This window comes from Mobula birostris, chromosome 8, assembly GCF_030028105.1.
Source record: "Mobula birostris isolate sMobBir1 chromosome 8, sMobBir1.hap1, whole genome shotgun sequence".
Classification (NCBI taxonomy): domain Eukaryota; kingdom Metazoa; phylum Chordata; class Chondrichthyes; order Myliobatiformes; family Myliobatidae; genus Mobula; species Mobula birostris.
The window spans coordinates 134,457,788-134,482,244 of record NC_092377.1 but is presented as its reverse complement, the minus strand read 5'-3'; the positions used below and the strand labels follow the sequence as shown (position 1 = coordinate 134,482,244).

The following is a 24,457-nucleotide window of genomic DNA, read 5'->3' as shown; positions in this document are numbered from 1 at the left end:
CACACCAAACCCTGCTCCGCTAGAGGTGCTCATGAGACCCAGGCCCCGAGATCTCCTTCGTAAGGCAGTGCAGTCCCACACAGCAAGAGCTGCCTCGCAGAGCTGCCCACTGTGCCAATGCACGATGCTCCAAGACTGTTATTACGGGATGCTCTTGCACTTTTCACTTCATTGCCCTCGTCGGCCCTGTGGGCACACCATGGCGGTCTGCCTTACCATCAGGCAGTGCGGGAGGCCCCCAGGGTAAGTCTCTCTATGCAGGGGCCTTTCCCCTGTACATTGAGGACCTGGGGTAGAGGGTGTTGCATAGTGCAGCACCATGTTATAGTTTTCTGAGCAGGTTCAGATACCCGTCCTTTCTGTGGGTGGGAGGAGTCGATCCATGCCCACGTGGAGCGCTTGCTGGAATACCTGAAGGGGCCGCTCCTCGAGTTCAGGCTGCCCTTCAGCCCACACTCCTGGTTTACGGGCACCTAGCAAGGGGGCGGGTCGCTTAGAGGATGGCTGGCAAGATGGGCACTCGCGGGTCCAGGCAGTGGGCTGCTGAGGGCTCTGCCTGAGCTGACTGCCCACCCCTCTTCCAGGGCTACAGTCGTGCCAGAGTGCCCTCAGAGAGGGAGCGTGCCATCATTATGGGTTCAGTGGGCAATTTCCAGGAACAGAGACCCTCCCCCAGGGAACTGAGTACATTTTGGACCTTAATTACTGTATTTTAATTTGAATTCAGTAACTAAACTGTACTTTGTATGCCATTTCTATTTGAGTGAAGTTTTGTACGTTTGCAAAAAGGGACAGTACTGACGGAGGGTCACACTGTCAGAATGAGTGCAGTCCCCCTCGGATGAGAGTCAACTGAGGCCACAGCAATTCTCCCAGGTGGAGTTAAATCTCCCCAGGCATTGGTTACAGAGCACGGAACTTCCAGCTGCTGTTTTTGGGCTTTACAATCCCATTCTGATTTCATGCTGTGCCCCAAATCCCTGCCACATTATCAGCCAGATGCACTGAGACAACGTCACAGTGCTGGACTGTGAACAATCACACTCCCATGCCCGAGTGACACCCATCGAGGGTGTTCAGGGGTTACCTGTCAGGCCGGCCGAGCTGCCGGTCAGTTTGGCCAGTCCGCCGTTGCTCAGCAGGTGTTGGATGGAGGTAGGTTTGCCACTCAGGGTCCCCGAAGCCGTTGAGGCACTGACCGTGCGGACAATGGGGTTTGTGGTGGTGACAGCTCCCAGAGCAGAGCTCGCGCTCTTCGTGGTTTGGGCCTGTGGACAACATTGGGGTTGAATCAGAGGCAGAGACACATCACACAGAAATCCACTGACACCAGTCACCCAACCAACTCACAGCCTCCTCTGTACCCTGTACCATCAGCATTGTCTTTTAACATTTTTTAATTGAATACAGCAAGGAGTCGTCCCTTCGAGCCACATTGCCCAGCAGCCCAGTTATTTAACTCTAACCTAATCATAGACCAATTTACAATGGCCAATTAACTTACCAACTAGTACGTCTTTGGACTGTGGGAGGAAACTGCAACACCCAGACGAAGAGCATACAAACTCTTTATAGGCAGTGGTGGGAATCCCCGTGGGCTCCCATGCCCCAGTTCACTGTCCCTCCAGAACAAAGGATGTCCTGGAGGGTTTAATCCCCCAGCACTTTCACTCCAGGAGTCCCACACTTCAACACTAATGGAGCTGTGAATAAACCCAACTTCTGATCTTTATCACTGAATGTCCAGAAGACCCTGGACTGAAGCGCAGAAGGCTCACAAGAGATTAAAAGTAAAGAGAGAGGTTAGGTTTGTTGCATGTACATCAAAGAATACAGCAAAAGGCGGTGTTTGCGTCAACGATCAACAAAGTCCCGGGGGTGTGCTGGGGGCAGCTGCCATGTTTCCAGCATCAACATAGCATGCTCAAAACGCACTAACCCTAATGTGCACCTCTTTGAAATGTGGGAGGAAACCGGAACAAACACAGAGAAAACTCAGAGGGAGACGGTGGTAGAAATTGAACCCCAGTTACTGGTGCTGTAAAGCAGGGGTCCCCAACCTTTTTTGCACTGCGGACCCGTTTAATATTGACAATATTCTTGCAGACCGGCCAACCGGGGGGGGGGGGGGGGGGGGGGGGTAGGGTTGCCAACGAACAAGAGTAGCAGTCAAATGCGTTGTTTACCCAAAGACTACAATAACCATGAAGCCTTGTGCGGGCACCAATGCGCATGTGCGTCGTGACCTGCCGATTCCCCCACCCCCCAGCAAATCCTTTTTGGCGATTCTGTTCATGGGGGGGGGTGCTAATCACTACTGGAATATAGGTGATAAGTGGGTAATACACTCAATTTTGTTTCTAAAAGGGTTTATCTAACGAATTTAATATTAAACACACAGCGCATATTTTCCTCGCATGGATATAATGATAAGTCAATTATCAGGGGAGCTTGAAGTGTTGAACGAACTTCCAGTAGAAGTGGCAGAAGCAGGTTCGATATGATCATTTAAAGAAAAATTGGATAGGTATCTGGACAGGAAAGGAACGGAGGGTTATGGGCTGAGTGCAGGTCGGTGGGACTAGGTGAGAGTAGCGTTCGGCACGGACTAGAAGGGCCGAGATGGCCTGTTTCCGTGCTGTAATTGTTATATGGTTATATAGGTCACTTATAAGTCAATAGCATCATAACATTTTAAGTAATATTTGGATATTAAACGCACAGCACATATTTTCCCCATATGAACATATAAAATCATTGCAACACACCAATATCGCTGACTCAGTGGGAGCCCTGGGCTTGTTTCCCTGCAACAACACCGTCCTATCGAGGGGTGATGGGAGACATCGATACTTGAAGGGGGTTCCTGATGTCCAGTCTATTCCACAGTTTAGTTTTTGTTGCATTCAATGCAGAAAACTCCGCCTCACAGAAAAATGTTGGAAATGGAAGCAACGTTTTCAGTGCTTTCGTGGCTATCTCAGGATACTTAGCCTTGACTTTGATCCAAAATGCCGACAGAGATGTTATGTCAAACATACTTTTTAGCCCGTCGTCATCTGCAAGCTCGAAGAGTTGATCGCCTTGCCGCCCTGACACGGATGACGCGCCGGTCATGACCTCGCATGCGTAATGGCTGATCAGTGGCCGTGACAGGGAATGAGGAAAGGTGCAGCTGACCAAATCATATCGCCTCCTCGCGGCCCGGTAGCGCATGCTCTGCGGCCCAGTACCGGTCCGCGGCCCGGTGGTTGGGGACCGTTACTGTAAAGCGTTATGCTAAGTGCTACACCAACCCTGCTGCCCCACGATCTTTAACACTGAACTTAAGTAAGACTCTGGTGTGGAGCACAGAAGGCTCACGAGGATGGACAGGGCCAAAGTCTCCCGTTGTCCTTGAGCCATGGCACCCTCCATTCACCACGGCTCCAAGTGCTCAGAGACCACGTAGCCCAATGTTACACATCTCCCAGGGGTGGGTTCCGAAAGAAACCTGCACCATGTGAGTGTTTGTCTGACTGGAGGTAAGAGTGAATCCTGGGACTTGTGGGGGTTCAAAGCAAATTTAATAAAGTACCTGTTTGTCACCATATATGTATAGCCCAGAGATTTAATGTCTTGTGAGCATTCACAGTAAACACAATAGAATCAGTGATAGACTGCACCCAACAAGGTGGACAACCCATGTGCAAAATATATCAAACTATGCAAATACAAAATAGAAAAAAAAATAATAAATAAGCAATAAATCGAGAAAAAATGAGATGAAGAGTCTGTGAAAGTGAATGAAGTTGTGGAATCAGTTCAGTGTTGAGATGAGTGAACAGTGCTGGTTCAGGAACCTGATCACTGTGACAGTATTAACTGTTCCTGAACCTGGTGGTATGGAACCTCCTGCCTAATTGCTGCTGGTTTTGGCCAACTGAAACCCATCCAATGGCCACTGCGGCCAGGTGGAAGAACAGAGACGCTCAACAAGGTTTACCTTCCCAATTTGAGTTCTTTATCTCACAGATTTTAAGAAAAAAGTGGGGGGTGGGGGGGGTAAAATGGTGGCGCACTTGATCACAGTAGCCTGTCCCAGTCCAACAAACGGTGCAAGTGTGGATCTTACAACAGTTTTCTTGTGATCTACTTTTAATTAGAGATAGACCGTGGAATAGGTCCTTCGAGGAACTGCTACGCACGTTCATACAGAAACATGGCGGCAGGACAACATTTATTCACCATCAATCTTCAGGCCATGCCACTTAGGGACTTGTATTGATATCATTTTTTTTGTGACTGTATGTGCTCTGTGCGACTGTGTGCCATGTGTCCCGAGCGACTGTGTGCCATGCACCCCGAGCGACTGTGTGCCATGCACCCCGAGCGACTGTGTGCCATGCACCCCGAGCGACTGTGTGCCATGCGCCCCGAGCGACTGTGTGCCATGCGCCCCGAGCGATTGTGTACCATGTGCCCCGAGCGATTGTGTGCCATGTGCCCTGAGCCATTATGTCCCATGTGCTATGTGCTCTGTGTAATTATATGTGTTATGTGCTGTGTTTTGCACCTTGGCTGCAGAGGAACTGTTTCGTTTAGCAGTACACATGAGTATGGTTAAATGACAATTACACTTGAACTTGAGAGGTAGTTTTGTTTTTATGTTCACAACACACTACCAGGATGGTGGTGGACACAGACACATGAAGGACATTTAGGAGATGACAGAAAAGGGGAGAGTTTCGTGTGAGGGAGGGTTAGATGGATCTTGGAGTCGGCTGAAAGGTCAGCAGAATGTTAAGGACCTCAGGGTCTGCACTGCGTCGTGGTGCTCTACGGCCCTGACTCTTTCCCCAAGACTGAAAATATCGGTTTTTACTGACCCAGGTTTGAAAGAGTCTCAAAAAGTGCTCCCTACCCGTTTGTAGTGAACGACACCTTTGTTACGCGACAAACATTGGGCACCTCGCTTGCAGTACCTGAGTTGAGGTGGTGGAGCTCAAACTGGTGGTCTTTGTTCCCATGTCTTGCAGGCTAAAGCTGAGTCCCTGGAGGAGGCAGCTGGCCGGTGTCCCTGTACAGAAAGTTACCAAATACTGAACAAAAAGCACATAGCAATCATTACAGGCAACAGGACCAACCGGTCCATTCTGACCAAGATGCCCATCTACGCTACACCCATCTGCCAGTGCTCGGCCCATATCTCTGCGAACATTTCCCATCCACGTACCTGTCCTTCACTGAGGAGGTGACAAAACAAACTGATTGTTAGAGCAGTGGATGCAGTGTATATGATTTTAGGAAGGTGATTGACAAGACTCTCCATGGTAGACTCATTCAGAAAGTCAGGGGGCATGGCATTCAGGGAAACTTAGCTGCATGGATTCAGAATTGGCTTGCCCACTGAAGGCAGAGGGTGGTAGGAGCATATTTTGTCTGGAGGTCAGTGAGTAATGGTGTTCCACAGGAATATGTTCTGGGCCCTTTGCGATTTTTATAAATGATTTGGATGAAGAGGTGGAGGCGTGGGTTGGTAAGTTTGCAGATGACAAGAAGACTGGTGGAACTGTGGATAGTGTAGAAGTTTCTCATAGGTTACGACAGGACATTGACAGGATGCAGAGCTGGGCTGAGTTCAACCCAGAAAAGACTTTGGAAAGTCAAACTTCTAGACAGAATTGCAGGGCTAGTGCCAGGATTCTTAGCAGCGTGGAGGAACACAGGGATCGTAGGTCCAAGTCCATAGATTCCTCAAAGTTGTCATTCAAATTGATAGGTTGTTTAGAAGGTGTATGGTGTGTTGGCCTTCATCAGTCAGGGATTGAGTTCAACAGCCACGAGGTAATGCTGCAGATCTATAAAACCCTGGTTAGACCACACTTGGAATATTGTGCTCAGTTCTGGTTGCCTCGTTAGACGGATGTGGAAGCTTTAGTGAGAGTGCAGAGGAGATTTACCAGGATGCTGCCTGGACTAGAGAGCATGTCTTATCAGGAAAGGTTGAGCCAGCTACAGTTTTTCTCTGGAACGAAGAAGGACTTGATAAGAGGTTAAGAGGCACTGATACAGTCGACAACCAGCACCTTTTTCAAGAGTAGGAACAGCTAACACGAGAGGACATAATTTTAATGTGATGGAGGTGAGTACAGAGAGTGTGTCAGAGACATAGCTGCTCTATTTTCACTATTTATTTAATATTATATTATATATTTCTTAACTTGAACTGTCCTGCTGCCACAAAACAACAAATTTCATGACGTGTATCAGTGATAATAAACCTAACTCTGTTTCTGTAGTGTTTTTTTCAAAAAAGTGGTGGATGCTGGGGCGGTGGTAAGACGCAGATCATTAGAGACATTCAAGATGCTCTTAGATAGGCACATGGATACAGTAATAAAAAAATGGAGGGCAATGCAGGAAAGGATTAGACTGATCAAGCTTAAGTTTAAAGGGTGGCATAACACTGTGGGCCAAAGGGCCTGTACTGTTCTCAGTTCTAAGATTAATGTATTGTATTTTTGCTGGTCCTCTCCCTTCCTGTTGATCCCTCATCCCCAGTTCCTTTAGATGCTGATCCAGTGGAAATTCCCAAATAACTCTGCTTCCACCGGCATTTCAGGTGAAATGCTCAGGGGCTTCATCAACCAGCTCTTTAACATCGGCTCCCCCTGCACCCCCCCCCCATCCTTCTGCCGATCCCCTTTACCCAAGCCCTTTGTTACTGAGTCTTGTGCCCACTGTCAGAATTCCCTGGCGGTTATTTGGAGTGAACACTGGGATTACGTACCTGTTGCGGCAGGTCCCAGGTGAGGCTGCGGCGGTGCGGTAGAGCCAGGGGCTGAAGACTTCCGGGCCTGGATGCTGTGAAAGGCACTGGCTGTTGTGTTACTGGTCAGGGCGGTTGAGGAGAGTGTACTGGGGCAACTGGAGAACGAGTCCACAGAGGCCGATCTAGGCACAAGGGAGAGAGAATGGGACTTTCACACAGAGAGAGAGACTGACAGTCCCATAGCACACTCATGTTGTCAGTATTTTTATTTTTGCATAGTTTGTCTTCTTCTGCACATTGGTTGCTTGTCAGTCTTTATATGGGAATATAATACGTATTTTGTGCTGTGAATTTGTCAAACTCTCCCTGCTATAACTTTAATAATCATTATTTAACATTTTCCCCATGGTAGCTGTGCAAGGTAAATTTATTATCGAAGTACACATACTACCTTGAGATTCATTTTCTTGCAGGTATTTACAGGAAAATAAAGAAATAAAACAGAATTTATGAAGAACTATACATTAGCAAAGTCTAACAAGCAACCAATGTGGAAAAGACTATATATGGATGGACAAAACCGGAGAACATGAGTTGTGGAGTCCATAGGCTGCGGAATTAGTTCAGTGTCGTGGTGAGTGAAGTTATCCATGCTGGTTCAGGAACCTGAAGGTTGGAGGGTGATAACCAGGGTTTGTACAGGCCTGAACCTTCCAACAAACCTCCCCACACTTGTAACGGATGTTGCATTACAAGCCAACTTTACAAATGAGCTACCCGGAGACCACACTAATCCGTTACCCGTCCCTGTCGCTGAAGGCTACCTCTCGTACCCAGCAGCAGGCCCGGTCAGATCCACCCAGTTTCCGGTGTGAAGCACAACACCAGGCCTGTTTGAACCATCCCTGTCAGTAAGGACCCACTGCCGGTAAATGACTCCTGGCTCGGTCCAGGCTGCACCTACCTTTGACTGGTGAGCAATCCAGTCAGCTCTTTGGTGCCAGATCCCGGCTGACTGACGGATAACGTCAGGGGTTTTGGGACACCACCTGCCAAAAGGAGGAAGAAACCAGAGGTCAGAGCAGATGACAGCCCTCAGCTAACACGCCAGCTGAGAAAAAAAATAGTTTAGGGTGAAAGATATTTGCTTCTCCCCCAAAATGTTTTATAAGGCATTGGTCAGATTACATTGAGAGACTTCTGAAGCATTTTTGGGCCCTTTATCTAAGAAAGGATGTGATGGCATTGGTGAGAATCCAGAGGAGGCTCATGAGAATGATTCTGGGAATGAAAGTGTTAACATAGGAGAGTTTGATGGTTTTGGACATGTACTCGCTGGAGTTTAGAATGAGGGGCGACTTTACTGAAACCGATCGAATATGGAAAGGCCTAGTCAGAGTGATGTGTAGAGGATGTTTCCAATAGCAGGGGAGTCTAGGACCAGGGGGCAGAGCCTCAGAATAGGTGTCCCGTTAGAACAGCGATGAGAGCAACTTCCTTTGCTAGAGGGTTTGTGGAATTAACTGCCACAGGTGGCTGTGGAGGCCAAGTCACTGTGTATATTTATGGAGGAGGTTGACAGATCCTTTATAAGAATGGGCATCAAAGATTACAGGGAGAAGGCAGAATGGGGTTGAGAGGGATAATAACTCAATGAATGGTGGAGCAGTCTCGATGGGCTGAATAGCCTAATCCTGCTCCTCTGTCTAATATCTAAAGGACTCAACCTGTGCCCCCACCAAACGCCCCCAGACTGCAGATGGATGAGACCCCTAACCCAGCAGTGTGTGGACGGGGATCCCAGTACTGGTGATGTGGTCCAGGCCTGAGAGGATCAGCTCTGCACTGGATCTGCCAGCAGAAAGGCAGACTGCTCACAATGAAATGCGTAGCAATAGGTAATTGGAGACTAATTTGCAGACCTGTCTCTCCATTACCAGATCAAATCCTTCCACAGGCTCAGAGTACAGACAGAAAACCAGCTGCCACTGCACTGTGCTTTATTGGTTCTGTTTTACCTTGTTCTAGCTCAACGCACTGTCATGATCTGATCTGTATGAACAGTGTGCAAGACAAGCTTTGCTCTGTATCTCCGGCTCCAATTTTTATCGACACACCACAGAAACATTCTCTCTGGATGCATCATGGCTTGGTACGGCAACTGCTCTGCCCGTGACCACAGGAAACTGCAGAGAGTCGTGGACACAGCTCAGCACGTCACAGAAACCAGCCTCCCCTCCACGGACTCTGTCTACACTATTCACTATCTCAGTAAAGCAGCCGCTTAATGAGTGATCCCACCCACCCCAGACATTCTCTCAGCTCCCCCTCTCCCATCATACAACAGCCTGGAAGCACATACTCCAGGCTCAAGGACAGTCTCTACCCCACTCATCGGACTCTGGGACAGACCTCTTGTACAGTAAGCTGGACTCGACCTCACAATCTACACTGGACGACCTTGTACTTGCATTGGATTTACCCACACTACACTCTTTCGGTAGTCTGCACTGTTATTGTTTAATGCTCTGTGTGTAATGATCTGATCTGGATGAACAGCACGCAAGACAAACTTTTCACTGGATCGCGGTACATGTGACAACGAGAAAGCAATACCAATGACACCAAGAGCAAGTCAGAAAAACTGCACTCCACAAAATGTGGGGGACACTAATTAAATACAGGTATGCATCCCTTAACGTCCACGTTATGTTCTGTGAAATTGGGTGTTGTGCGAACACCATGTTATATAATTAGCAAACCTATATGGAGTACTGTAATGTACCTGTATTGACTAAATAGCCAAGAACTTACACTAAAACTGTATACTATACACTATAATACATACAAACACTAATTTTTTATTTCATTTTAACCTTTTTAATTTTTTTCACTTTTTAAACTTTTATGTAAACACTTTCTTAGCTTATATCACAATTTATCAAAGATGATGAGGATCACCCACATCATTGTTCTCAACAGTGTTCCACTGAAAGAGATTCAGGTCGAATAACCTGCATTTGGAAGCCATGATGCACTTTACAGTAATATTTTCGGAAGAAAATTAAACAGAGAGATAACGCTACTACACTCAAGAGACGCGCGATACACGAGATTGGTTACATCCGCTACGTCACATTCTCCGATCGGGACTACAGACGTATATGCGATCAGACATTGTCCGAATGGACACTAAGCGGCGCACACCTGTATACAAATTCATATCTAAATAAAAATAAATATATCAATACTGATCAGAGGCTCAAAGTTTTCGGACAACTCAGAGTCAGACTGTGGTCGGGCATGGCAGGGAGAGTTTTTCTTCCTTCTCCCGTCTGCGTGAGATGTGGGACATTTCAGAGACTTTGAACTTTTTACTGTGTTCATGGACTGTTCTTCATCAAGTTATGGTATTGTTGCACTGTTGTAACTATGTGTTATAATTATGTGGTTTTGTTAGTTTTTTCAGCCTTGGTCTGTCCTGTGTTTTGTGATATCACACCGGAGGAAATATTGTATCATTTCTTAATGCATGCATTATTATATGACAATAAAAGAGGACTGTGTGTCTTCATAATCTAATCTAATATTGAATATACAAAAATAAATCAATAAACAAGTGCTATAATCCCAGTTATCAATCAGTGACCCTACACTTCCTCCTCAGGCATCACAACAGTCTCTCACTACCCGAACTGCCCTCAGCATCAGCCTCTCCAGCTTTCTGGTCTGTACATCCCTTCTACGTCTGTCTTTCCCCTCCCTCCTTCAGCAGGACAATGGGCACGGGACCCCGTACCCTGGGATCTGTAGTTTCAGCGCTCAGCAGACCCAGTACAACGCTCACCCTCCTTGGCTCCAGCATAGGGCATGGATGCAGCTGCGGACGCATCCCCGTGGGACAGAATGGTGACCTTGATCTTGGCACGTTTGGCAGGCTTGGAGACTACTTGAGTTGGGCTTGAAGGCTGCCTCCGCTTCAGCTGTGCCTTTGCATCATCCTTTTCTGCTGCGTCCTGTTGGTCCGAGGACACCGGAACTACGGATCAATAGAGGAACTGGGGATCAGAATCAGGTTTATTATCATTGATAATAACCTGCTGAGTGCTTCCAGCATTTTATGTCCAAGTTTCCAATATTCAAAATCGGAATCAGATTTACTACCATTGACATGTGTCATGAAAGTTGTTTAGTAGAAGCAGGACAGTGCAAGACATAGAAATCACTATGAATTACAATAATATAAATTAGTAGCACAAAAGCGAGCAAAAAGTGAGGTCAATCTTTATGAATTGTTCAGAAATCTATTGGCAGAGGGGAAGAAGCTGTTTCTAAATTGCTGAGTGTGTGTCTTTAGGCTCCTGCATCTCCTCCCCGATGATAGCAATGAGAACAGGGCATGTCCTGGTTTGGGAGGATCCTCAAAAATGGGCGTAGTCTTCTTGATGCATTGCCTTTTGAAAATGTCCTCCAGGGTTCAAAAGCTCAAAGACAATTTGTTACCGAAGGACGTATATGTCATCATATACTAACTTGAGATTCATTTCCTTGTGGGCATTCACGGCAGAGAAAACAAAGAAAGATGGTCAGGAGGCTTGGTGGCGCTGGATGAGTGATGCGCCCAGTCAGAATGTCCTCCACCGTACATCTGTACAAATTTGGTGACCTACCAAACCCTCTTCAAATTCCTAATGAAATATAGCTGCTGGTATACCTTCCCCATGATTGCATCGATATGGCGGGCCCAGGATAGACCCCTTGAGATGTTGATACGAGGTAGACGCAGGCAAGTGGTGCCCAGGTTAAAGTTCAGCAACGATACCATGGACAGTGCAGCAGACATGAAGGGCCGAGAGGCAATTTTCTCCAACTACTACTCCTTACACACACATACACAGATGTGGTAGTGGTAGTAGACGTTTGCTTCTGGACGGTACTAGTGGTGTGCCACAGGGATCGATCAGTTTTGGGTCCATAGTTGTTTATCATCTATATCTACAACCTGGATGATGAGTCGCAGATGACACCGAGATTTGGGGTGTACTGGACAGTGAGGAAGGCCAAAGTTTGCAGCAGGATCAAGACCAGCTGGAAAAATGGGCTGATAAATGGCAGATGGGATTTAATGGAAACACGTATGCGGTGTTGCACTTCTGTGGATAAACTAGGGTAGGGCTTTATAGCAAAGGGCAGCGAGGAAGGATCTGGGAATTCAGGTCTATAATCCATTGAAAGTGGTGGCACAGGTCGATAGGGTTGGAAAGAGAGTTTTCCGTACATTGGCCTTCATAAATCAAAGTACCGAATACAGGAGTTGGGATGATATGTTGAAGTTGTACAAGATGTTGGTGAGGCCTAATTTGGAGTATTATGTCCAGTTTTGGTCATCTATACAGGAAAGATATAAGATTGAAAGAGTGCAGAGAAAATTTACAAAGATGTTGCTGGAACTTGAGAAACTGAGTTCTTGGAAAAGATTTAATACCTGGAAGGTCGGAGAATGAGTGGAAATTTGATAGAGGGGTATAGATAGGGTAAATGCAAGTAGGCTTTTTTCACTCAGGTTGGGAGGGACTAGAAACGAAGATCATAGGCTGAAAGGTGAAGTATTTCAGGTGAACCCAAGAAGAAACTTCTTCACTCACCACCACCAGGGTGGTGTGAATGTTGCTAGGGCTGCCAGTGGAAGTGGTGGACGAGGGTTTGATTTCAATATTTAAGAGACATTTGAATAGGTACACAGATGGGAGGGGTATGGAGGGCTATGGTCTGGGTGTGGGTCAATAGGACTAGGCAGAATAATAGTTTGGCATGGACTAGATGGGCTGAAGAGTCTTTCTGTGGTGTAGTGCTCCATGACTCTATGTAACCTGATGCCCCAGTTGTCGTGGAAGCCACACGTGCATCACGTTGCCTGTACAGTTCGGTATTTCCACTCCACCTCTTCTTGTGGGTGAATGTAAAAGAGCTCATTGTACTAGAGCCTGGTCCACGTCTGCCACTGCCTACAGCACACAGACCACTTTGGCCCTTCACCTTTGCAATTTCAGATCCAAGTTTCTCACTTTCAAAGCGAATGAAATACCTAATTGGAGGAGATGCTGTTAATCCTAGCACTGCACCGGGCTGGGGAAAGAAAGGCAGAGAGGGCAGACTGGCGAGAACTTGTACACAGCACACTATGCACATGCACACACAGACACATGCGCGCGTGCACACACACACACATACACACACACACACACACACACACACGTACGTACCAAAGACACAGGATGAGTTGGCTACACTCAAATTCTTCTTCACCAACATATTCTGCTTCAGGAAAGCAGCAAACTGAGCTGAAACCAATGACAGAAACATCAGCAAATCACAAGGCATAAAGAATTTTTTAAATTTGCATTATTTTTCACATGTACATCAAAACTCAGTGAAATCTGCCATTTTTGCATCAGTGGGCAGCGCAGTCCGAAGATATGCTGGGAGCAGTCAGCAAGTGGCGACACACTTCCATCGTTAACAAAGAATGCTCACTAACCATTAAACCTAACCTGTACACGCTTGAAATGTAGGAGGAAACCAGAACATTTGGAGGAAACCCACAAGTCACAGGGAGAACGCACAATCTTCTTACAGAGAGTGGTGAGAAGCAAACTCCAATCACTGGCTTTGTAAAGCACTACACTAAGCTGCTATGATACCGTGCTTCCCGCTATACAATCTAATACTGGCTATACAAGTCAGACACTGATTCACGCCTCCAGATTTGAATTAACCCTTTGCAAGCTGTGACTGATCGCTTGGAGCAATCTCCAGGAGGATTGCTGGTCATCTAACAGCAAATCCCCCAGTCCAAGCAGACAACTTTCCTAGAGCCCAACTTAGAACATAAATATGGAACAATACGGCACAGGAACAGGCCCTTCGGCCCACAGTCTCTTGCTAACCATGATGCCAAATCTATAGATCTTTCAGACATAGGTGCTACAGTGAGTTTTTGGGTAGATGATTCATTTACACTTAAATGACTCTGGCCACCAGTCTTCTGTTTGACAAAGTACTGTGGATTGAATTCACAACAATGCTTTTCCTAAAAGTTGTGAATATCGGGATATTAGCCAGACGCTGCGGATTGAAGTGTGAAGTTTAAAGGCAGTTTCGAAGACAGTATTATCTATACCTCATAGATATGAATTGCCTTCTATGTTAGCACATAAAATGCCAAATAAATGTATTGTGGATTTGACTTGCACTCCTAAAGGCTGTGGATACCAACCCAGACATGTTGGCGTCAGGAGGAAAGGATGAAGTCAGAAGGTGTGATGTTTTGTATGTAGCTTCAAAAGGAAGCATTGTCTTTGCATTGTCTATAATTTTTCAAACAGTGATTGCCTTTGTGTTTAGCATATAAATATTGAGCTAGCAGACCTTTCTACCGAAAGCGTCTCCGTCCGTATGATGCCTGCTGTACCTTGTTGTGTCGAATAAAGAAGCTGCTTTGTATCTACCAGTAACACTCTCCCCATTGATTTCATCCACACCACAACAACGGGCAGGGCAGGAAAGTGGTAGGTGTTGCTTAATCTGGGAATTGAAGAAGAGGTTTATCATGATGTTGCCAGGATTAGAGAGTATGAGGTATAGAGAAAGGTTGGACAGACTTGGGTTGTTTTCTGTAGAGCGCTGGAGACTGAAGAGAGACCTGATAAAAGGTTTTTAAAATTATGAGAGGCATTGATGGGGTAAGCTGTCAGAATCTTTTCCCTAGGTTAGAAATGTCAAACAGTGGAGGACATGCTTTTAAAGTTTAAAGACAACATAAGGGGCAAAGTGTTTTCTTAACTCCAGAGAGTGGTAGATGATGCTTGGAATCAATTACCAGTGGAAGCATGCAGTTTAGTGGAGATTAAGAGGCTCTTAGACAAGACACATGAATATGAAGGGGATTGAGGGATATGGATGGTACTCAGTTTAGTATAATTCGAAGGGGATCGAGGGATATGGATGGTACTCAGTTTAGTATAATTTGGCATCAAAATCGGCTCAACAACTTAGGCTGAGTGGCCAGTCCAGTGCTGTACTGTTCAATTTGATCCACATCCCTGCGCTCCACGCTTCTTCCACTATGGTGTCTGCCCCCAACACCACCCCAGGCAGTACAATCTGGGCATCCACCGCTCTGTGTAAAACAAAAACCTGCCCTGTACATCTCCGATCCTGGATCGGCCTCTGCAGGCAGTTGAGGACCCGCCAACAGACAATTGCTTAGGAGAACATCATACTCACTCAAGTGATCGCACTATTACAAGACGACCAAACCAGCTTGGTTCTCTTTCCCTCAGGTTCTCTCTCTCCCTTGCTCTTTTCTCTCTCGTCACACTCCTCCTTCCCTCATTTGTAACACTTAACACAGTGATCGCAAGCAGCAAGTTTTATGTCTCATTCCTAACTTTAAAAGAAGTTAGCATCAGGATCCAACCGTACAGGTCTTAATTAATTTTAGACCTTAGTAAGGATTAGTACCAATCTGTAGTAGATACACAAAACATGCCGAGATTCTATTCCAGTGAATGCCAGAGCAGAGTTTCCACCTGTAGTAAATGGTCCACAGTTTAGTGATCAATTGGTGCCCTGACATGGGAAGAAACGTGGAGCAAGTTACCTTGAGCTTGCTTCTGAGTCAGCACAGTCCCCGTCTTCTGCATGTGCTGTTTAAGGATGTGAGAGAACTGTGCGGAAAGGCTGGGAGACTGGCTGGCGGCCGTGGCAGTGGCTGTGATCAGGCTGGCCTTCTGGGCAGGCGACAAGGATGAGCTCTTCGTCTTTGGGCTGGATGTGGGACTGCTTGACACACTCGACGTGCCCTGAGAGAGATGGGACATGGGTGTAAGGTAAGGTTAGCTTTAGTTGTCACAACTAGTTGAAACACGAGGTGATATTAACTGTTTGCCTCAAGCATCGCCACGCTTCTGGCATCATCATAGCTCGCTCACAACAAACTAACCCTAATCCCTAACCTATCTGGACTGTGGGAGGGAACTGGAGCACCCAGAGGAAACCCATGCAGTCACAGGGAGAATGTACAAACTCCTTACAGAAAACAGTGGAATCAAACCGCAATCTTACTGCCAGTGCTGTAAAGCATTGCATAACTGCTACACGACCTTTAAAAACACATGGACCTCCATATCTGTTTCCATCTCACTCACTGGGGCAGTGTGATGGGAAGGAAATGCAGAAACAAGAGATTCTGCAGATGCTGGACATCCAGAGCAACACACACAAAGTGCTGAAGGAACTCGGCATCATCTATGGACGGGAATAAACAATTGACGTTTCAGGCCGAGACCTTTCATCAGTACTGGAAAGGAAGGGGACAGAGGCCTGAAGATGGGGAAGGGGGAGGAGTACGAGGTAGACTAGGCAAGGGGGAAAGTGGGTGTCTGGGGGAGGGCCTTAAAGTGAAAAGCTGGAGGTGACGAGTAGAAAAAGTTGAGGGCTAAAGAAAAAGATCTGATAGGAGAGGAGAGTGGACCATGGGAGAAAGGGAAGGAGGAGGGGCACCAGAGGCCCCCAAAATGCAATACAATTGCTGCCAGATAATCAACACTGAAAGGTGATGGTTGATGGACAAGCATTGGCCCAGCAATCCTTTGTATCTACGTAAGACAGCAAACATCAGACCTCTCACCCATGACTATTTCCTGCGCAGTTCTGTACTAGAGTGGTGGCCCAGACCATCAACTCAACTATCCGAGTGGAATCTGAACCCAGTGACTGCTACAGATTACAGGGCGCAGAAGGAACAGTGACAGGGAGGGTAATACTGTTGCTGAATCAGAATCAGGTTTATTATCAGTGACATATGTTGTGAAATTTGTTGTTTTGCAGCAGCAGTACATAAAATATACTAGAATTTACAGTAAGAAATACAAAATAAGTACAGCAACGCTGTTCCTAAAACACAGAGGCTCCTATAGCTCCTTCCTGATGATCGCAATGAGAAGAAGAGGGCATGTCCCAGACAGCGAGCCCCTAATGATGAATGCCGTCCATTGTAGATATCCTCGATGGTGAAGTCAAAGGGCACAGGTAGCGTTGAGTGACTTACCTGACTATGAAACTCCCTGCCACAACCCAGGTCTCAACACATATGAAGTGCCAGCAGCATTATGCTGTTTGCTTTTTAAATTGTGCTGTAATGCACCTTATTATTTGTTAACTATTTGTGGTAATATTACTTTATGTGTCGTGTGAGAGTTATATGTAGGTGTTGTGCACTTTGGCCTGTAGGAACGTTGTTTCGTTTGGCGGTACACACGTGAACTGTTGAATGATAATACTTACCTCAGAACCCGAGGGAGAGGCTGGGACTCGGCTGAACGGTGACACAGGTCGACTGTTTCGCTCCGAAAGCTCAAAGGCCAAGTCCCTGCGCGCGTCCCGAGATCGCTTTCTCTTCTCCATGTCAACCTCCTTGGCTTCAATCCCTGCTTGTGTCTCAGTCTTGGTGAGGATACCAGTGAGGAAGTCACCAATCTCATCCTGAGATTAAAAGATGAACAATGGGCACAGGGCTGTTAGCAACTCCTGCCAACTTACAGGAGGGATGAGGGAAAAGTGAGCCTCCAGAGAGACAGAGGTGAGGGGCTTGGGAAAAATTGCAGAGTTCAGAGGGAGAGAAGAGCAGAGGCTTGTGGCATACCTCATAGCCTCACACCTTACTGCTTGCCTGCACAGCACTTTCCCGAAAGCAGTTACACTTTATTCCCCATTGTTATTGTTTTACCTTGTTCTACCTCAATGCACTGTGTAATGATTTGATTTGTACGGACTGTATGCAAGACAAGTTTTTCCACTGTGTTTCAATGGTAGTGACAGTAACAAACCAATTTAAATTGCTAAATTGGTTTATTATTGTCACATGTACCAAGATAACGTGAGAAAATTTGTTTTGCATGCTAACCTTACAGACCATCAGTACATCGAGGGAAAGCAGAGTCAGAATCAGGTTTGATATCTCTGGCACGTGTCATGAAATAAGACACAGGAGCAGAATTAGGCCATTTGGCCCATCGGGTCTGTACCACTATTTCATCAATTTCCCTCTCAGCTCCAATCTCCAGCCTTCTCCCCGTGTCCCTTCATGCCCTGACTATTCAACCTCCCGCTTAAATGTACGTACAGACTCGGCCTCCACAGCTACCTGTGGCAAAGAATTCCACAGATTCGCCACTCCCTGGCTAAAGAAAGTTCCGAGCAGGCAGACAATAAGGGGTGGTGTCTTGCAGAATAAGGAAGGTGACTGGCAGTCCATGCGAGCACAAAGAATGAGTCAGGACAGAGGAAGTCTGGGGGTAAGGTGGACAGCAGTGAGTGCACACACGTACACAGGCGTCACGGTTTGCTCACCTGGATACACCTGTCCACCATGCTCTGTGTCAGACCCTCCAGCTTCTTCTTTGCTTTGCTGATCCTGCAGTTAAGAAACGACGTTTTTGGTGTGACCTGGACCAACCAAAACCTCTCCGCACCCACGCCCCTGCCTCTCGCAACCACCCGGCACATCCTTCATTCCCAGACCAGGAGAGGCTCTTCACTCAGGCTCAAGAAGCCAGAGACAGAGACCGTGTGTTTGCCGCTGTGCAGCTCAGTAGCACAGTCTGCATAAGGCACTTCGCTCTCTGGGACCAACAAAAGCTCAAGTCTTGTCACAAGACAACTTAAAGACAGTGAATAAGTGGGCCATTTATCTGTCTTATTCAATACCAACCCAACTACGATCTCTGCACCACTGGTCATGTTATGTTCTGGTCATCCACCTACAGGAAATATATCAATAAAATTGAAAGGGAATGAAGAAAATTTACAAAGATGTGGCCAGGGCTCGAGGATCTGAGGGAAAGATGGTATAGGTTAGGACTTTATTCCCTAAGATGAGGGGAGATTTGGTAGAACTATACAAAATTATGAAGGGTAAATGCCAGCAGGCTTTTCCCACTGAAGTTGGGTGAGATTAGAACTAGAAGTTATGGGTTGAGGGTAAAAGGTGAAACATTTGAGGAAAACCTGAGTGGGTCATTATTATTAAAGCAGAGGATCCAACAGTCAATAACTCAACTCCTGCTGCCACAGGCGACAGTCAATTAGGATGAAAAATTACATCAGGTGTGAATGAATACTTGCAGGGCTCAGAGCTAAGGGTGAGGAATGGACTGTAGAGGATTGTTCTACAGAACCCAGCATAAACTCAATGAGACAGGTGGCCTCATCACTACTGAAACAAACCGATGACTCTGAAAACGACAAATAATGTGGTACATTCACATATGGACAGAACCCAAATCTGATCTTCGTTGACACAAGTGAAACTGAAGGCTTAAGATTCTGGCAACACACATAAAAGTTGCTGGTGAACGCAGCAGGCCAGGCAGCATCTCTAGGAAGCGGTGCAGCGACGTTTCAGGCTGAGACCCTTCGTCAGGACTTAAGATTCTGGAGTGCTTTTGAACCCACAACCTTCTAACATCAGTCATGGAAACGCTACCACAACAAGGTGACTACCTGAGATTATCGTCGGCACCCCCAACAATCACCAAGCTGTTTTCAACTCGCAGCTTCTCCCTGAAATCCTCGATCGCATCTGTGCTGCACTGGACTGAGTTCTGCCCGATCACAAACAGTACAGGGGTCTTCATATCCAGCAGTGGGTCATCAACATCCTGAAAGCAGAGTCCAGAGCAATTAACAGCACTGCAACCGACCACGGCCTCAAGGTCAGCTGGGTCAGCTCTTTATTCCAGCATTCTGTGCTATACGGAGAAATGCTTCGCTTACGTCAATGGCCAGCACAGGTCAAAGACGTGCTGGAGGCAGCCCACAAGTGTTGCCTGTACTGCTAAGTCGTAGGCTGTGACAGCTGTAAACTGCCCTTAGTATGAGAGTAAGTGCTCGAGTTTGAGGGGAGTTCACGAGAGTTTGGACTGTGGGAGGAAACCAGAACACCCAACAGTTACCAAGCTGTTTCCAACTCAGAGTTGCTCCCTGAAGTTCCCGGGTACGCGCCCTTCAGCCCATAAAGTCTGTGCTAGTCAAAAACTGCCCATTTCAACCCGTCCTACATCAACCCCAATACTCCAGCGGTTAGCATGGCACTGTCCGAGCTTGGGGCGTCAGAGTTCAAGGTTCAATTCTGACATCATCTGTAAGTCGTCTGCACGTCCCCCCTGTGAGACGCATGGGTCTTCTCAAGGTGTTCTGCCCTGAAACCACATGAGAGGGTAGGGGAGCTTTACCTATATCCATTCCAGAATGTCCCACCCTGGAGTATACAAAAGGAAGTGCATGGAGAGCTATACCTTGTGTCTAGCCTGTTCTGTACCCAGGAACATTCCTTGAATTGAAATATAATTATATTTAACCACCAATGCTTATCCCAAAAATCACTTTTAAGAAATTAAAGCAATTTGACACTTACTCCTCTGGGTCCCTCCACAGTGAGAAGAGGAAATCCAAGGCAGACAACAGCCGACACAAACTCCATCACAGAAACCTGCACAGATAGAAGATAACCTCAGGCTCCATTCTATTCAGTACCGGTGACCCTCGTGGTACAGTGAGGTGTTCCTAGAATTCTGCCTGTTTCGTGATTTTATGTAATGCAAACCTTCGCCATCTGTGCATGCATCAAAAAAATGTAAGTTTTAAAAATCTTGCATTTATTTACTTTTCTTCCTCAACTTCCAACTCCCTCACAAATTGCCCAAGAGTGAATTTTATTCCAAGTCAGATCTGTGATTGTGATAACTTCCTTCATCACGACTCTGAACTGATTCTATGACCCAGGGCTACAGACCAGCTTTCAAGAACTCTTTACAACTCATGTTTTCAGTATTATTTTTTTTACTTGCAAAATTTGTCTTTTGCACACCGGTTGTTCATCAATCTGCTTATACATAATTTTTCATAAATTCTATTTTATTTTTCCCCCTGTAAATGTCTGCAAGAAAATGAATCTCAAGGAAACATGTATGTATTTTGATAATAAATATACATTGAATGTTGAATTTTTTAAAGAGTGAATTCCTGTCACACGAACAGCCCAAACGTAGGGGTGGGGGGAGGAGGGGGGGGTCACCAGTATGTAGCGAGTACACATCAATACAAAGTTGGCTGAAAACCACCATGGAAGATCCTAAAGTTGCAAAAGGAGTGACATAAATCACTTTGACTAATATACCGAGCAGTCAGCAGGTTGTATGTTTCCCAAACTTGCTTAATGTTTATAATGCCATGGGATGGGCAGAAACATCAGCAGAACACATGACTGAAGGGAAGCCAGAGGAGGTGTGGGAACTATATGTTTCCTATCATGGGGGAGTCTAAGACCAGAGGGCACAGCCTCAGAATAGAAGGACGTCCCTTCAGAACAGAGGTGAGGGGCAATTTCTTCAGCCAGAGGGTGGTGAGGTTGTGGAATTCATTGCCACAGACCAAGTCATTGGGTATATTTAAAGCAGAGGTCGATAGGTTCTTAATTAGTAAGGGCATCAAAGGTTATGGAAAAAGCAGGAGAATGGGATTGAGAGGGATAACAAATCAGCCATGACGGATTGCCAGATTAGATCTGATGGGCTGAATAGCCTAATTTTGTCTCTGTGTCTTACGGAATGCCAGACAGCAAATATGCAGGGAACAAGAGGCAGAGAGTAACCGGAGTTCCTTGTGGACTCTGTGCACGTGCATACTGCCTGAGGAATTTGAGCACACACACAGCGCCTGAGGCAAGGCATTGAAGACAAGTTCAGGAAGTTACACTGAAGATGTATAAAACCAAGGGTAGCAGGAAATACGGAAAGATAGGCAGGAAGGCAAAGGAGGTGGGGTGGCACTCTTAATTAAGGATGAGATCAGGGCGATTGTGAGAGACGATATAAGATCTACAGAGGAGAATGTTGAGTCCATCTGGGTAGAGGTTAAAGAAATCACTGGTTGGAGTTGTCAATAGGCCAGCTAATAAAAATATTGCAGTGGCAGAGGCAATTAACCAAGAAATAACTGAGACTTGTAAGAACAGAATGACAGTTGTCAAGGGGGATTTTAACTTCCACATAGATTGGGTGAATCAAGTTGGTCAAGGAAGTCTTGAGGAAGACTTCATAGAATGCATCCGTGATGGCTTTCTTGAGCAGCATGTTAGTGAACCTACAAGGGAAAATGCTATCTTAGGTCTAGTCCTGTGCAATGAGACAGGTAAGATTAATGATCTTGTAATCAGGGATCCTCTTGGAAAGAGTGATCCCAGTATGATTGAATTTCGCATACAGATGGAGGATTAAATAGTTAGATCTAAAACTAGTGTATTATGCATGAACAAGGGAGACTACAACAGGATGACGGGAGTTGGCTAATGTGGATTGGGAGCATAGGCTATTTGGTAGGACAGTTGAGGAACAGTGGAATACTTTCAAAGAGATTTTTCACAATGCTCAACAAAAGTATGTTCCAGTCAAAGGTAAGGACAGGAAGTGTGGGGAGAGCCAGCCTTGGACAACTAAGGAAATAAAAGATTGTACACATGAGCTTTTAATTTGATACTAAGTCGCAAAGAGTAGTGGAAGACAGGAGGATTGGGAAAACTTTAAAAAAGCAACAAAGAACAACTAAACAAGAAATAAGGAAAGGTAAGATAGAGTATGAAAATAAATTAGCACAAAATATAAAAACAGCAAAAGTTTTTATAAATATATAAAACAGAAGAGGGTGGCTAAAGTCAATGTAGGTCCCTTGGAAGACAAGAAGGGGAAATTGATATTGGGTGATAAGGAAATGGTTGAGACATTGAACAACTATTTTGTGTCGGTCTTCATAGTGGAGGACATGTCTAATATGCCAAAGAATGATGTTATGGACGAAATGGGAGGTGAGGACCTTGATAAAATCACTGTCGCTAAAGAGATAGTGATGAGCAAATTAGAGGATCTGAAGGTAGATAAGTCCCCTGGTCCTGATGGGATGCATCCCAGAGTGCAGAGGGAATTGGCAGAGGTTACAGTAGACACGTTGGTAATCATTTATCAAAACTCTCTTGACTCTGGGCAGGTCCCGGCAGATTAGAGGACAGCAAATGTCACGCCACTTTTTAAAAAAGGATGTAGGCAATGTAGGATTTCCAGAAGGCGTTTGATAAGGTGCCGCACAAGAGACTTATAAATAAGATACAGATGCATGGAGTCGGAGGAAGTGTATTGGCATGGATAGTGGATTGGTTAACCAATAGAAGGCAGAGAGTTGGTACAAATGGGAGTTTCTCCAGTTGGTAGTCAGTGGTGAGTGGGGTGCCGCAGGGGTCGGTGCTGGGCACGCAGCTGTTTACCATTTACATTGATGATTTGGAAGAGGGAACTGAGTGTAGCATAGCAAAATTTGCTGATGACACTAAACTGAGTGGAAAAGCAAATTGTACAGAGGATGTGGGGAGTCTGCAGAGGGATACAGATAGGTTATGTGAGTGGGTCAAGGTCTGGCAGATGGAATACAACGTTGGTAAATGCAAGATCATCCACTTTGGAAGGAATAATAGAAGAGCAGATTATTATTTAAATGGTGAAAGATTGCAGCATGCTGTTGTGCAGAGCGACTTGGGAGTGCTTGTGCATGAATCGCAAAAAGTTAGCTTGCAGGTACAACAGGTTATTAAGAAGGCAAACGGAATATAGGTCTTCGTTGCTAGAGGAATTGAATTCAAGAGTAGGGAGGTCATGCTGCAACTATACAGGGTACTGGTGAGGCCGCACCTGGAGTACTGTGTGCAGTTCTGGTCTTCATACTTGAGGAAGGATATACTGGCTTTGGAGGCAGTGCAGAGGTGGTTCACCAGGTTGACTCCAGAGATGAAGGGGTTAACCTATGAGGAGAGATTGAGTCACCTGGGACTATACTCTCTGGAATCCAGAAGAATGAGAGGGGATCTTATAGAAACATACAAAGTTTTGAAAAGGATAGATAAGATAGAAGTAGGAAAGTTGTTTCCATTGGTAGGTGAGACTAGAACTAGGGGACATTGCCTCAAGATTCAGGGGAGAAGACTTAGGACGGAGATAAGAAGAAAATATTTTTCCCTGAGAGTGGTGAATCTGTGGAATTCTCTGCCCAGGGAAGCAGTTGAGGCTTCTTCACTAAATATATTTAAGATACAGTTAGATAGATATTTACATGGTAGGGGAATTAAAGGTTATGGGGAAAAGGCAGGTAGACGGAGCTGAGTTTACGGACAGATCAGCCATGATCTTATTGAATGGTGGGGCAGGTTCGATGGGCCAGATGGCCTACTCCTGCTCCTATTTCTTATCACATGCAATTCCCTGGGTAGAAATGTCAATTACTAGAGGACCAGCATGCAAGTGGATGGGGAATGGGGGAGAGAGTGGGGGTTAGAATAAATTCCTATTTTGATAGTGTTAGTTACTGGAGTGGTAAAAGCAGCGGTGAACGCTTTTAGACAGACACATGAATACCCAGGGATTACAGGGATATAGATCATGTGGAGGCAGAAGAGATTTAGTTTAATTAGCATCATGCTCGGCACACAGAGGGTTAAAGAATATGTTCCTGTGCTTTACTGTTTACATTCTGTAACTTAGCCTCCTGCTTATGTTTTTGCTTCCCAGCGCTGATTTCTCAGCCATAAAATAAAGCAACGCT

The 24,457-nt window shown here is 45.9% G+C and overlaps 1 protein-coding gene across 4 annotated transcripts in view; it reads right to left on the bottom strand.

Moving 5' to 3' along the window:
- kansl3 (KAT8 regulatory NSL complex subunit 3) overlaps nucleotides 1-24,457 on the bottom strand; it is a 56,550-nt gene that overhangs the window by 16,288 nt on the left and 15,805 nt on the right. For 2 of the 4 annotated variants that reach the window (XM_072266318.1, XM_072266317.1), the window contains exons 9-19: nucleotides 20,232-20,306; nucleotides 19,319-19,476; nucleotides 18,167-18,230; nucleotides 17,102-17,299; nucleotides 15,417-15,618; nucleotides 13,018-13,095; nucleotides 10,602-10,793; nucleotides 7,719-7,803; nucleotides 6,773-6,936; nucleotides 4,965-5,059; nucleotides 1,088-1,268 (exon numbers count right to left, since the gene is read on the bottom strand). In XM_072266318.1, the coding sequence (XP_072122419.1) occupies nucleotides 1,088-1,268; nucleotides 4,965-5,059; nucleotides 6,773-6,936; nucleotides 7,719-7,803; nucleotides 10,602-10,793; nucleotides 13,018-13,095; nucleotides 15,417-15,618; nucleotides 17,102-17,299; nucleotides 18,167-18,230; nucleotides 19,319-19,476; nucleotides 20,232-20,306 (1,492 nt within the window). The remainder of the gene's footprint in view (nucleotides 1-1,087; nucleotides 1,269-4,964; nucleotides 5,060-6,772; nucleotides 6,937-7,718; nucleotides 7,804-10,601; nucleotides 10,794-13,017; nucleotides 13,096-15,416; nucleotides 15,619-17,101; nucleotides 17,300-18,166; nucleotides 18,231-19,318; nucleotides 19,477-20,231; nucleotides 20,307-24,457) is intronic. The other 2 variants (XM_072266314.1, XM_072266316.1) reach the window with 2 other exon arrangements.